Genomic DNA, 13,035 nt, shown 5'->3' on the forward strand with positions numbered 1-13,035 from the left:
TAATATTTAATATTTATTGTTTTTACAGAACATTATGCCTTATGATAAATGTCAATACCACAATTGTGACAATTATAGTACAGATGACAAGTCCATGTTCAGGTTTCCTGTCAATGATGAACATCGGTTAAAATTGTGGATAGAACATTCAGGTGAGACATTCCATCATTCAGGCATCATTGTATGCAGCTGCAGAAGACAGGCTTAATTGTCATTATCATCATTTGTGAGTGTGCATGGGAATACATCCCACTTTGTTTTTGTTTTTTTTTTTTATATAAACTGGCCAGTGATTAACCTTAGTTGCACCTGATAGAAAGTGACGACAAGGCCGAGGTTGTAGCTCACTGGTTCAAAAGATTTCAATATTGATCCGCGAGCTTAGCGAGTGGTTCAAAAAGTGAAATCTTGAGCGTTGCGAGGGTTTCAAGGCACGAAGGTTAAACAAACTTTGCCACCGAGTGAAACACAATATTTTTCACCACACCAACATGAACAAAATACTAACTATAAAATCAATCAAATCAAATCTATCAATTTATTCAATATTTATGATTCAAAATCATCATTCATAGGTAAATTCTACCAGCCAGCTTAAGACATCAAAATTTGTATGAAATTACTTTGCTCTCTTGTGGATAGAATGCAATATTGCTATCTGTTTTCGAATAGCAAAGTAAGCCTTTAACAGTTGGTGTGGTGAAAATAATATTATTACTTATTATAAAGTTATTGCAGTTTTAGGAACCAACATGTCATATTAAATAGGATTTCTATATTATAATTAATTTCAGGTAACAAAAAACTGAAATCTTTGACACAGCAAGAGTTGAAGCGACGACGTCACCTTTACCTTTGTGAGGATCATTTCAAAGATGAAGATATAAGCAGAAATACCTTTAGATCCAGATTAATATCTACAGCTGTGCCTCTAACGACACCAAAATCCCAGCTCAGCCCACAGCCTAGACATCCCAGTCCAGGCCCAGAAGTCAAACCAGAAATAAAGCATACTTATAAACCCAGACTTCTACCTAAAATCTCTAAAGACGTGCCTATAACGGCTAAAAAAGTCACGCCATCAGGTAAGATTTGTTTACAATGTAATATTGTAGATTAATAAGTAAAAAGGATTAAGGTTTTACCATTCAATCGATTCAAAAAAGAATTAAAGAAATGCCTTGTGGATAAATGCTTTTATAGTATAAACGAATTTCTCAACTATAAATAAGCTAGGTTATTGAATAGATTAAGTACATTATGCATGCATGTAAGGTAGTTTTAGTGATACCCCTAAAGTACACACTTGTATTCCTAGTTTTAGGTACTGAAAGGTGGAAATATATATTATTTCCACCTTTCAGTACCTAAAACTGTGCATAATAAATAATTTCAAAGGAAAAGTAACTCCAAAGTCATACTTAAATAAATAGTACCGTGATGAATATTATAGGACATTCTTACACAGATTGACCAAGTCCCACGGCCCTCTGTCAGCTGTAACTAAGTAAGTAAGATCTTTATTGCAAACCATGGTATTTATATAGATGTTACAAATTATGGATAGTTACACATGGACCCTTGTGGGGTGTAGAAATTTTCTTTATAACTAGTTTCTGTAATATACAGAATTACACACTAACTTATGGAGCTTTTATGATAAAACTCATAGTAGGTATGATAATATAAGTATATAAGGTTAAGTCTAAAACGCAACCACATAAGATATTAAGAAAAAAATAAAAAATAAAGATATTAAGTAATTAAGTATTTGTTTCTTCCATGAACTCTGTAATGGTATAATTAATAGATTTTTTCTATCAGATGTGTCTTAATCTTAAGTTTCGAGATAAACAAGTTCTTTTTTGCAATGTTTTTCAAATCTGTAGGTAATTAGTTGTAGATTTATTGCCGTGAATAGTAAATGATTTACTTTTCTTTTTAATTCTTATTCAAAAGAAAATGCGAAAACCACAAATAGGAATGAAGACTACATTAAAAAATGGCATTCTGGTTAGTCCGTCAGTTAGATCGTCCAAAAATACTAAACACATTTTTCGCTTTTTCTAATGAATGAAAAAATGCAAAGGTATAGAGCATCTAAGTTCCGGAGTGGGGGCTTGTGACGTCACGTCTAAGTAAAAAATTGTACCTAGGCGTGACGTCACGCACTGTACCGTCGTCATTTTTCGTTTACGAGAAAAAAGAAAAAATACGTGTCTAAAATTCTTTGATACGTATTGACTACTATTGACGGACTAATTACTTTTTTTTTAGTCGTCTCGCCTATTACGTGCCACGGGAATAAATATTTGCAGAACTATTTTGAACATCTGACCGAGGGCCTCCATTTTACTCGAGTGAGGCGTGCGGCCAATGTGGACTCTGCAATAAAATGCTATTGACCACGTGCATTTCAGGTAATAATGAAGACCCAATACCGGCGCTGGTGTGCAGGCCAGAAATGCCTGCAGATGTGCCCGCAGTCTTTGAACTGCCAGTCCTTCAAGAGGTGCCCATTGAACCATGTGAGTGTTTTATCGAAAATTCAAAAGAAAATAAGGGCGATTAAGAATTTCGGCGATTGCAGGAATAAGTACATACTAATTTTATGTTTATTCAAATAGTGGAAACTAATAAACTATTGACAACTTATTTAAATTTTATTAGCCTTAATAGCATTTGTTAGTCGTATACCTCGAAATCAAAAAATCCTTGTAGCTTTTCACCTATTCGCGTTTCGCCGCGATCTCAAAATTTCTGAACAATATTTTTTCTTGTAGTATGATTTTTGATCGCCAATTACAATGGTGTATAAAATTCATAGTATATTTATTATCCTGCCTTTTTTCACTGTAGTCGCTTTTCACCTCAATAGATATTTGTTTGTAATGCGTTATTAGATATTTTGATATTTCCTTTTTTTTAGCACTTTAGTTCTATAGTTTTGTTTAGCAAATGCATTTCGCATTTGTAGGTTTTCTCCTGGTTATATAACCTCGTTGTGCTTATCACTGATATTACTAATAAAATATTATATTACTAATGCAAATGTTGATGTTGATATATGTCCATTTGACCACGTATTATATCCCAGTGATATAGCCTTTTTTTTAAACCATTAATACAATAGTATGCGACCCAGGTAAAATGCGACTAAAAATATTTGCGGCTAACTGAATAGGCTATTAGTGATAAACGCTACATTAAAATCTGCTACTGTTGTAAAAATCTATTGAAAATATATGCGAGTAACAAAATATACTATCGATATTACACGCTACAACAAAATACGCTATCGCGGCAAAACGCGAATAGGTGAAAAGCTACAAGGATTTTTTGATTTCGAGGTATACGACTAACAAATGCTTAATAGCACCCAAAGCTTTGTTTTATTGATACAGGCAATATCTGTTGTTTTTTCAACTGGCTGTCTGAATTATATACAGTATGTAAACCAACGAAAACCATTTACTGAAGCCTGTTAATATTTAAGTTACACAGAGCAACTTTTACTATGGGACCAACACCCAAAACGCGAAATGAAAATTTACTCTCCCATAGGAAATACTTATTTAATACTTACTATAAAATAAAACTACCTATGAAACAGTACAGTATCACCTGGACATTTACGGGTTACAGTAAATGGTTTTCGTTAGTTTACATACTCTATACTTAGAGGTAATATTTTTTTTTTCAGTTATACCCGAGGACGAACTGACAGATGATGGTGATGGTATGCACGTAATTAATTGTTGTAAGGACTGTGCGGCATTTACTAATGGGTAAGTGTTCGTGCGAACAATAAAAAACTCCAAACTTTTAACAATAAGGATTTATTACGTTTGAGGTTAAACACTAATATGAAAATTTACAAAATATTGCCCCTAACGGCGTGTGCACGCTTCCGAGGTGACTCGCTGTGAGTCGCTGACTGATCGGCCGCGGGCTCCCGCGGCCGTGAACTGCCCGGTGTCGCTGCGTCCCGCGCTCCTCGCCCCGTGCGTATGCACAGACTTGAACAGTAAGTGCAATCGTTTTGAGGCTAAGTTGATCTGTGTAAGGTGTCCCGTGACAGAACCGAATGATGATAAAGCGGGGTTAGACAGCGAATTTAAAACTGCATTCAAAAAGAAGAAAATACCAGGGCCGCATAAGATGTTGTTGGTTGTTGGCCGGCTGAGTACTTACATACTCCCGATACATATATTGTCCCGGATTTGTAAGTTCACATTTTTGACACATTTGTTTTGAAGTATGTTGCGATGTGGCTAAGATGTATCGTTTGCCAAATTTAACGATTAATTTCGAATTGGTTGAATCGATTAGGCCCTATGTACAAGGAGGCGCTTAAACAAACATACGATTTCTATCAACTTACTGAAATGTCATTTGAATCGAAATAACAGACTGCCACAGCACTAATTTAAAAATAAAAATGAATGATAAATGACATAATAAGTAAATCCTGCGTGATAAATTAATATCGTAACATACTCACTAACGAAGATCCGCAAAAATGTAACATGTGCTAGATTATGTTTAAAGTAAGCGAAATATTGTTTTTAAGTACTTGATTTTTTTAAATATTATTACAGGATTTTATTTAAAATTTCATTAGGTTGCGCGAGTTTACCTATTGTGGACGCTGTCATGTGTCAAAAAGAGGTTCTTACAAATCTGGGACAATAGGTTGTAGATTTATACTGGCAGGTTACTATTAACAGCAAGCGCGGGTCCAGCTTCGTGCCCAAGGGGGGTCACGTGGTAAAGGCCCTGGCCCCAGGGGGGGTCACGTGGTCTATTTGTAGGGCCAACCTAGGCTCCGGGGGGGGGGGGGGGCATGACCCCCATGACCCCCCTGGATCCGCGCATGCTATTATGAATATACATGAGTTTGGTGTCAATATTTTCATTTTCACATTACGAAGTTTCACTTCTTTCGCGCGGAGGGGCTCCAAGTACTTCTTTCATTCCGCTTCTTTGTGTACTCCATACACGGTGTTTTTATTGAATTCCGGTAACTTCGGCATATACTTAGGCCCATTATAAGTAACAGAAAGACATAGGTAGTTAGTATTCTTAAAATCGTACTTTTGCTAAAAAAACATACACCTGCGATAGATGTTACTTTAATATGCTGATTGATAAACGGACTTTACAATTAACTCACACTAAGTAAGTGTCAAAACTATGACATGTCAATCACATATCGAACACACAAAAAGCCCGTTTCTTAAAAGCAATTGATGTATAAAGATCGTTATCAGCGTGCTGTATTGGTGGCAGAGTATGGTTGACAAAAAAACAAATACACAAGTATTTAAAACACTACATATACTTAACAAATTATGAAATATATACATACTAGCTTTTGCATGCGGCTTCGCACGTGCTAAAAAGAGACAAAAAGTAGCTTATGTCACTCTCCATCCCTTCAACTATCTCTATTTAAAAAATCACGTCAATTCATCGCTCCGTTTTGCCGTGAAAGACGGACAAACAAACAGACACACGCACTTTCCCATTTATAATATTAGTATGGATTTATAATTACTTAGCCAAATTACATTGAATAAATAACTAAAATTTGTTCAACATATTTGGCTGTTAGTCGTTCACGATCGTTCATTAGAACGAATCACGTTCGATTAGAAAAAATCCATTTTAAATAACTAAATGACCTTTCTACGTTGACAGAAGTTACAAGAAGGTTGTTATAAAATCAATAATTGTTATAAAAAGGTATTGTGTCGGATCCATACTGTGAATGAAGATACTGGGATTATTCGTGCACTTTATTACACTCATCCGTGCTCGTCTTACTTCGTGCACTACTTTTGACTTGAACTACTTGAATAACAATTCTAGATAATTAGTCGTATTATCTAGAGTGCATTTGATTATTTGGATTTAAGTAATATAATTACACTTCGCGTGTTTGTTTTTATGACATACATAATTAATGTCATTTGACGTATATTGTTTTAAAAATTTAGGTATAATCCTAAGGTGAGTATTTATTTTGTAGTTAAAAACAAAGTGAATATTTAAATGTATTTGTTTTTTTTGCCAACCGTACCACTTGCCACGAAAAGTGCACCCTGATAACGATCTTTAATAATATATAATATTTAATTATTTGTTTTTCTGGTACCTTGTTGTACATGTTGCTGCATTTGTCACCCTCATCTCTTTTTATCCTCTCATTCACTCGAAGGTTAACTGGAAGAAATCCCTCAAAGGGATAAGTTCGCCTTTGTACTGTTCTTTACTGTAATTACTGTGTTTTTTGTTATTAATTGTACAATAAAGAGTTTACTACTACTACTAACATCTATCGCAGGTGTATGGTGTTTTTCAGTAAAAAGTTACGAATAAAAAAACTAACTATGCTATTCTGTTTCCTATGGACCTAACTACATGCCGAAGTCAACGGAATTCTATAAAAAACGGTGTATATCTGTGGGTCTAGTGAAAAAGGGTATAACTCAAATTGACTCGGTGAAAAGGTCACAAGTCCGAGGTGGGACTTTTTCACCGAGTCAATTTGAGTTATACCCTTTTTCACTAGACCCACAGATATGTAGTAAGGTTTATAGCAATTATCTTAATATTTTGTGCAGGTCCCCCTTCTGGTGCGTGCAGTGTGGTCGCGGTCCGCTGTGCGCGTCGTGCGCCGAGCGCGCGCCGCACGACTCACACTTCTTGCTGCGCACGCCTAGAGGCGCCTCACGCGTGAGTTTCGACCGTTTTACGGCTCAGCCACGACTTTGGTCTAAGCGCGTCAGCGGTGAGCGGCGGCCATACATTGGAGCGAGACACAGCGATGGGACTTTTCATTCGCACGTATGGCTGCCGCTCACCGCTGCCGCGCTTAGACCAATGTCGTGGCTGGGCCGTTATAATACTACTAGCTTTTTCCCGCGGCTTCGCTCGCGTTAAATTCGAAAATTGTAGAATGCTTCATACTAGAGATGGGCCGAATATGGACTTTGCCGAATACGAATATTCGGCCGAACATTCGGTTCAGCTCTTACCGAACCGAACATTCGGCCGAATATTCGGTTACGCCATATTTAGAAAGCGGATGTTAAGAAAAAACTATTAAATGATTGATAATGGTTACATACGTTACTAGAACTACATATGTTATTACGATTTAGTGACTTTAACTAAAACTTAGTTAAAACAATTCTAAAACTTCTCGAGGCTGAGGCGTAGGGTTAGAGCCGGCGTAGCTTTATTTGACGTTCATATGCGCATTGTAATATGCCTACTTGAAAAATAAATATTTCATTTCATTTCATTTCATTAAACTCTTCTCAACTCTTAAACTACGGTTTTTCCAACTTTGTACATGTATTTTGACGTATGGGCAATTATCTCTTTCTAGTAGTTCCTTAGAAAGATACTAAAATAGGAACTTATTATCCAAAGGAATGCGTAAGATCTTCATTATTTTTTTACTCTGTTTATTCGGTAAATATTCGGCAAAGCAACCGAATTATTCGGCCGAATACGAACATTGAAAAACTTGCCGAATATGCCGAATACCGAATATTTACCGAATATTCGGCCCATCTCTACTTCATACAAACTTTCTCCCCCAAGTTTAGGGAAGTGGAGGGACAAAAAGTAGCCTATGTCACTCTCCATCCCTTCAACTATCTCCACTTAAAAAATGACGTCAATTCGTCGCTCAGTTTTGCCGTGAAAAACGGACAGACACAGAGACACATACTTTCCCTAATCCACGACAACGGACAGACACAGAGACACATACTTTTCCTAATATTATAAATGGGAAAGTGTGTGTGTCTGTTTGTCCATCTTTCACGGCAAAACGGAGTGACGAATTGACGTCATTTTTTAAGTGGAGATAGTTGAAGAGACGAAAAAATGGCCTATATTACTACATAGGCCATTTTTTGTCTCTTTCTAACCCATTACTTCCCTGAAATGGGGGGGGTGGAAGTTTATGTGGAGTATTCCGCAATTTTAGAATTTAACGCGAGCGAAGCCGCGGGCAAAAACTAGTATTAGTATATATCTAAATAAATAAAAAAAGAAACTGACTGACTGACTGACATATCAACGCACAGCCGAAACCACACCTCGGACACTGGCGATCAAATATATGAAAGAGGCGCGTTCCTAGCACACATTCTAAGCTCGTGTAGGTGAACGCGTATCATGCTTGTATGAGTGAAATATGACAGGTCGACTGTTCGCGTTTTTGACAGGCGGTAACTGAGAGGGGGTGGGCGGCACTTTCAGCGGGGAGCAGGAGTGGCCATACTGTACGATAGTACTCTTTATTATACTGTGGCCGAAACCGTCCTAGAGATTTCAAATTTGGCACATAGGTTCCTTATAAAGTGAAAATCATTTTATGTATGTAAGTTAAATATATTTTACTTTCGACAGGGCCAAACGTTGGCAGTGCTAGCAGTCATAAAGCAACAGCTGCAGGCAGAAAACTTACTAGAATTATATGAAGTTAATGATTCATGGTAAGTATTTCCTTTTTTTAAATTAGAATTTAATCAAGTAAATCATTTGAAATATCACCAGATTCTAGGATGCTATTTAATGAATAATAATAAATAAATAGATAAATATTATAGGACATTTTTACACAGATTGACTGAGGCCCACGGTAAGCTCAAGAAGGCTTGTGTTGTGGGTACTCAGATAACGATATATATAATACTAGCTTATGCCCTCGGCTTCGCTCGCGTTAGAAAGAGACAAAAAGTAGCCTATGTCACTCTCCATCCCTTCAACTATCTCCACTTAAAAAATCACGTCAATTCGTTGCGCCGTTTTGCTGTCAAAGACGGACAAACAAACAGACATACACACTTTCCCATTTATAATATTAGTAAAGATTAGTATTAGTATGGATATAAATACTTATATACCTACATAGAAAACATCCATGACTCAGGAACAAATATCTGTGCTCATCTCACAAATAAATGCCCTTACCGGGATTCGAACCGCGGCAATCAAAATGTTTAATGAAAATGATAGTCTAGGATGGAGTAATGTTTTCCTAAAATATCTCTATTCAGTATTTACTCTTAATTTTAAAAGATCCAAGTTATAGTGGGCTGCTGGAAGATGTGTTCTTGGTGTACATACATACATACATATAATGACGCCTGTATCCCATAAAGGGGTAGGCAGAGCACATGGACTACTAAGTTTCAGTGCCACTCTTGGCAAAAAGGGGTTGAAAGAAATCCAAATTGTGACATTGCAGTGACGGTTGCCTGCCTCTCGCCTACGCCACAATTTAACCCATATCCTACAGTCGACATCTACGACACCCACGGGAAGAAAGGAGGTGGTGAAATTCTTAATCCGTCACCACACAGGGTCCTTGGTGTAGTTTAACATTAATAACGAGGTTATAAGTTTGACGATCAATAGCAACAAGATTTCGATTTAGTTTTTTTGTTTGAAATCTGAGTTACAGGGCGACTCGCGACTCGCGTCACCAAGCATACGACAAATCAGGTTTATAAAAGTTTGAACGCGTGCGACACCGATCAGTAGCGCCCAAGTATACGACCCGCTAACAGTGTCCGTGTCCGCTCGGGAAAAAATCTTAAATAATCAATTTTGGTTGCAAACAATGGTCTCTTACAGCATAAAGTGGTGTGGCAAGTCTTCTAACACTTCTACATGTAAAAAAGATGGAACAACATTCCACAGTTAAGTCAAATTAATTATTTTGTTGAATATTGTTTATTGTCCGCGGAGTTCATTTATACTGGTCAATATGGTTGTGCTGAGCGGCGCCGAGGCGCGTCCATCCCTCTTTACCGAGTTAACAATGTGATATGCTATCCCTTTCACGTAAACGACTAGGCATGGGGCCATGTTAGTTTATGTCTGTTGCGGGAACTTCGTACTGCCGTTCGTACCATGTGCTACCATTTTATGAAATATAAAAGAAAGCAGATTTGTAATAGTGAATAATTATCTAGAATCTGTAGTCTGTAGTGGTATTTAGTTCATTGATTAGTTTAGAATATTTAGTTGGTTATTTAACTTAGTAAACGTAAGTAAAAATGCACAGTTTAGTTATTAGTTACTAGAATGATTTTTATTGAGATGCTATCACAATTATCATCCTCCTTGCGTTATCCCGGCATCGGCATTCGCCACGGCTCATGGGAGCCTGGGGTCCGCTTTGGAAACTACTACCAAGATTTGGCGTAGGCACTAGTTTTATGAAAGCGACTGCCATCTGACCTTCCAACCCGAAGGGTAACTAGGCCTTATTATAATTTAATTATAATATTATAATTTGTTGCAAAACAAATTCACCACAGTACTGGTACCGGTACCATTGTCTATAATAGACATGTCCCATTCCCATCCCTACTGCTAATCATAAAGGCGCGCCATTATTTGAAACGACCAATGGCAGCACCGTGCGCGCCCGCCTCACCCCGCAAGGATTGGTGATTTGCGTCTCGAACAATATCGCTTGCATTTGGCTTCTAGTGGGGTGTTCTGTGGTTCTTAGCCATGTTTCATGAAAGTCAGTCTAAATACTATGTCGCAGTCGGAGGTTTTTTCAAAATTTTAATTTTGTGGTTAGGTTATTTAGGTCTGTAACTATTTAACTCTATTTTCAGTGTGAAAGTGGAAATAAAGGTGGAACCGGAAGAGTTTCTTTCGCCAGAACCCTCAGAACCAGACTCTGGTCCACAGGACCACCTGGGCCAATTACCCAACTACCCTGACACAAGCGAACAGGTACACCTAATATAACCTTTATATAGCCAAATAGCCTCCATAGCCGCCACTAAAACCCTTGCCAGTGTCCGAATCACTGGTCCCTCTTTACCCGTTCGCCTATTTAATCCGACACAGGGGAACAGGTAGGTACGCATATGATCGTAATATAGCCAGAGAAGTCTCTATCGCAATTAGAACTAGGGTTCTGATCAGTGTTTTGATTGTGTTCAAAATTCTACCTATAATTCTACCTACCTAACCATATATATTTAAAAGATATGTTTCTCCCCCCTCGCGCCTCGCCCCGCCCGCGCGGCCCTCTAACTAGTTGTTGACGCCTGACAGACTGTTAAAAGACATGTGCGAGAGCGGTTGTGCTTCCTTGGTGAATTGTGGGCCCCGGCCAATCCTGTCTGCGGTTCCTGACTCCCGGAGAGAAGGTTAGTGCATGTCTTGGACCACCTTGACAGATTTTTTTCTATTTTGCCCCCTCTTGTCCGTTCATAAACAGATTGCGAGAGGTTCAGTGGATCATACATACTTACTACAATTTTCTTTTCATTGACAGACGAAGATACAAGTTTTTTTTAAAGTAGTGTCCTTATATTTCTGGCCAGACTTTATTATTTTCAGCACCATCATTCCGTAGAAGTTTAAACAGAGACACTAACAAATTATGTGCTCTCAAAAACGCTGCAGAGACCTTAGCCTAAGGCACTGGTCACATCCAAAGCGAGTAAACTATGAGCTATCGGCTATAAAAACGAACAAAAGATAGTCGCTCCCGTATAAATAAAAACGAGCGAGCGATTTGTATCTCATAGCTCGGCTACGAACTCGCCCGCGCTATCATCGCGTCTCTTTTATTGAACTTGAACTTTTTTCAGATTGATGAACACGAAGACAAGAAGTATTCAGAAGTACGTCCATTACCCAATTATCGAAGGAAAATCCAAAGTACAACTGTTATACAAGATACATCTAGCTCTAAAACTGTCTTAGGTCCTACAAAAAGTTCAAAATTTGCGTCGAAGAGATCACGGAATCAGATTAATGACCAAACAGTAGAAGAGTATTTAGCAAAGCGTCGGTTACTCATGCCAGAAACTGTGTATACCACAACTAGCTTAGAGGTGGCCTCGGAGAGATCCCAATATCAGCTTGATACGAACGAATCAGTTGATGGAGACTATTTAGCTAAAAGTTATTTGCCAGTGCCGGACACAGGGCAGTAGAGGGGGCAAACCCCTTAAAACAGCTGCAGCACCTGACGAAGAGAAGACTGAAATAAATTTTAGAATTATGTAACTTCTTTTATTTACCTACTTGGCTACCTACCCTTAACCTTTTGAACTACAGATAGCAAAAGAATATGCAATTGTTATGGGCTCCGCACTCAGCCTCCGAAATAGAGGCCATTGTGTGTGCGTGAAGAATGTGTCAATCGGACCGACTGTGCGGAGCGACCAATTTATGATGAAGTTGATGTCCGCACGGACCCTTCCGTTTTAGTTATTATTTAAGTTGTGCTTGTCCCATCATATTGTCTTTATAGGTCTATGATTTTCATATATCGACATTGACACATATCTATATATTACACTACTCTTTGCATACACCGCACGAAAGACCAATTACTACATGTGCATTACAAGGGGTCTTATTAGTATCTTCGTAGTTTGTGGTCTTATCACAGAACACCCCACTAGAAGCCAAATACAAGCGATATTGTTCGAGACGCAAATCACCAATCCTTGCGGGGTGAGGCGGGCGCGCACGGTGCTGCCATTGGTCGTTTCAAATAATGGCGCGCCTTTATGATTAGCAGTAGGGATGGGAATGGGACATGTCTATTATAGACAATGGTACCGGTACCAGTACTGTGGTGAATTTGTTTTGTATAATTAAATTATAATATTATAATTAAATTATAATAAGGCCTAGTTACCCTTCGGGTTGGAAGGTCAGATGGCAGTCGCTTTCATAAAACTAGTGCCTACGCCAAATCTTGGTAGTAGTTTCCAAAGCGGACCCCAGGCTCCCATGAGCCGTGGCGAATGCCGATGCCGGGATAACGCAAGGAGGATGATAATTGTGATAGCATCTCAATAAAAATCATTCTAGTAATAACTAAACTGTGCATTTTTACTTACGTTTACTAAGTTAAATAACCAACTAAATATTCTAAACTAATCAATGAACTAAATACCACTACAGACTCTACAGATTCTAAATAATTATTCACTATTACAAATCTGCTTTCTTTTATAT

General features: G+C 37.9%; 1 protein-coding gene across 10 annotated transcripts in view; it reads left to right on the forward strand.

Moving 5' to 3' along the window:
• LOC125237392 (cell surface glycoprotein 1-like) overlaps positions 1 to 13,035 on the forward strand; it is a 77,903-nt gene that overhangs the window by 38,814 nt on the left and 26,054 nt on the right. Inside the window, exons 6-9 of one of the 10 annotated variants that reach the window (XM_048144422.1) lie at positions 6,630 to 6,741; positions 8,434 to 8,519; positions 10,662 to 10,782; positions 11,652 to 12,069. The exons of 4 other annotated variants lie outside the window; for them this stretch is intronic. In XM_048144422.1, the coding sequence (XP_048000379.1) occupies positions 6,630 to 6,741; positions 8,434 to 8,519; positions 10,662 to 10,782; positions 11,652 to 11,999 (667 nt within the window). In that variant the 3' untranslated portion in view covers positions 12,000 to 12,069. Of the gene's footprint in view, positions 1 to 28; positions 153 to 794; positions 1,086 to 2,420; positions 2,529 to 3,703; positions 3,789 to 6,629; positions 6,742 to 8,433; positions 8,520 to 10,661; positions 10,783 to 11,651; positions 12,070 to 13,035 lie in introns of those variants that run through there. 5 more of the 10 variants (XM_048144417.1, XM_048144416.1, XM_048144423.1 and 2 more) reach the window with 5 other exon arrangements.

This window comes from Leguminivora glycinivorella, chromosome 21 (genome assembly GCF_023078275.1).
Source record: "Leguminivora glycinivorella isolate SPB_JAAS2020 chromosome 21, LegGlyc_1.1, whole genome shotgun sequence".
NCBI classification, from domain to species: domain Eukaryota; kingdom Metazoa; phylum Arthropoda; class Insecta; order Lepidoptera; family Tortricidae; genus Leguminivora; species Leguminivora glycinivorella.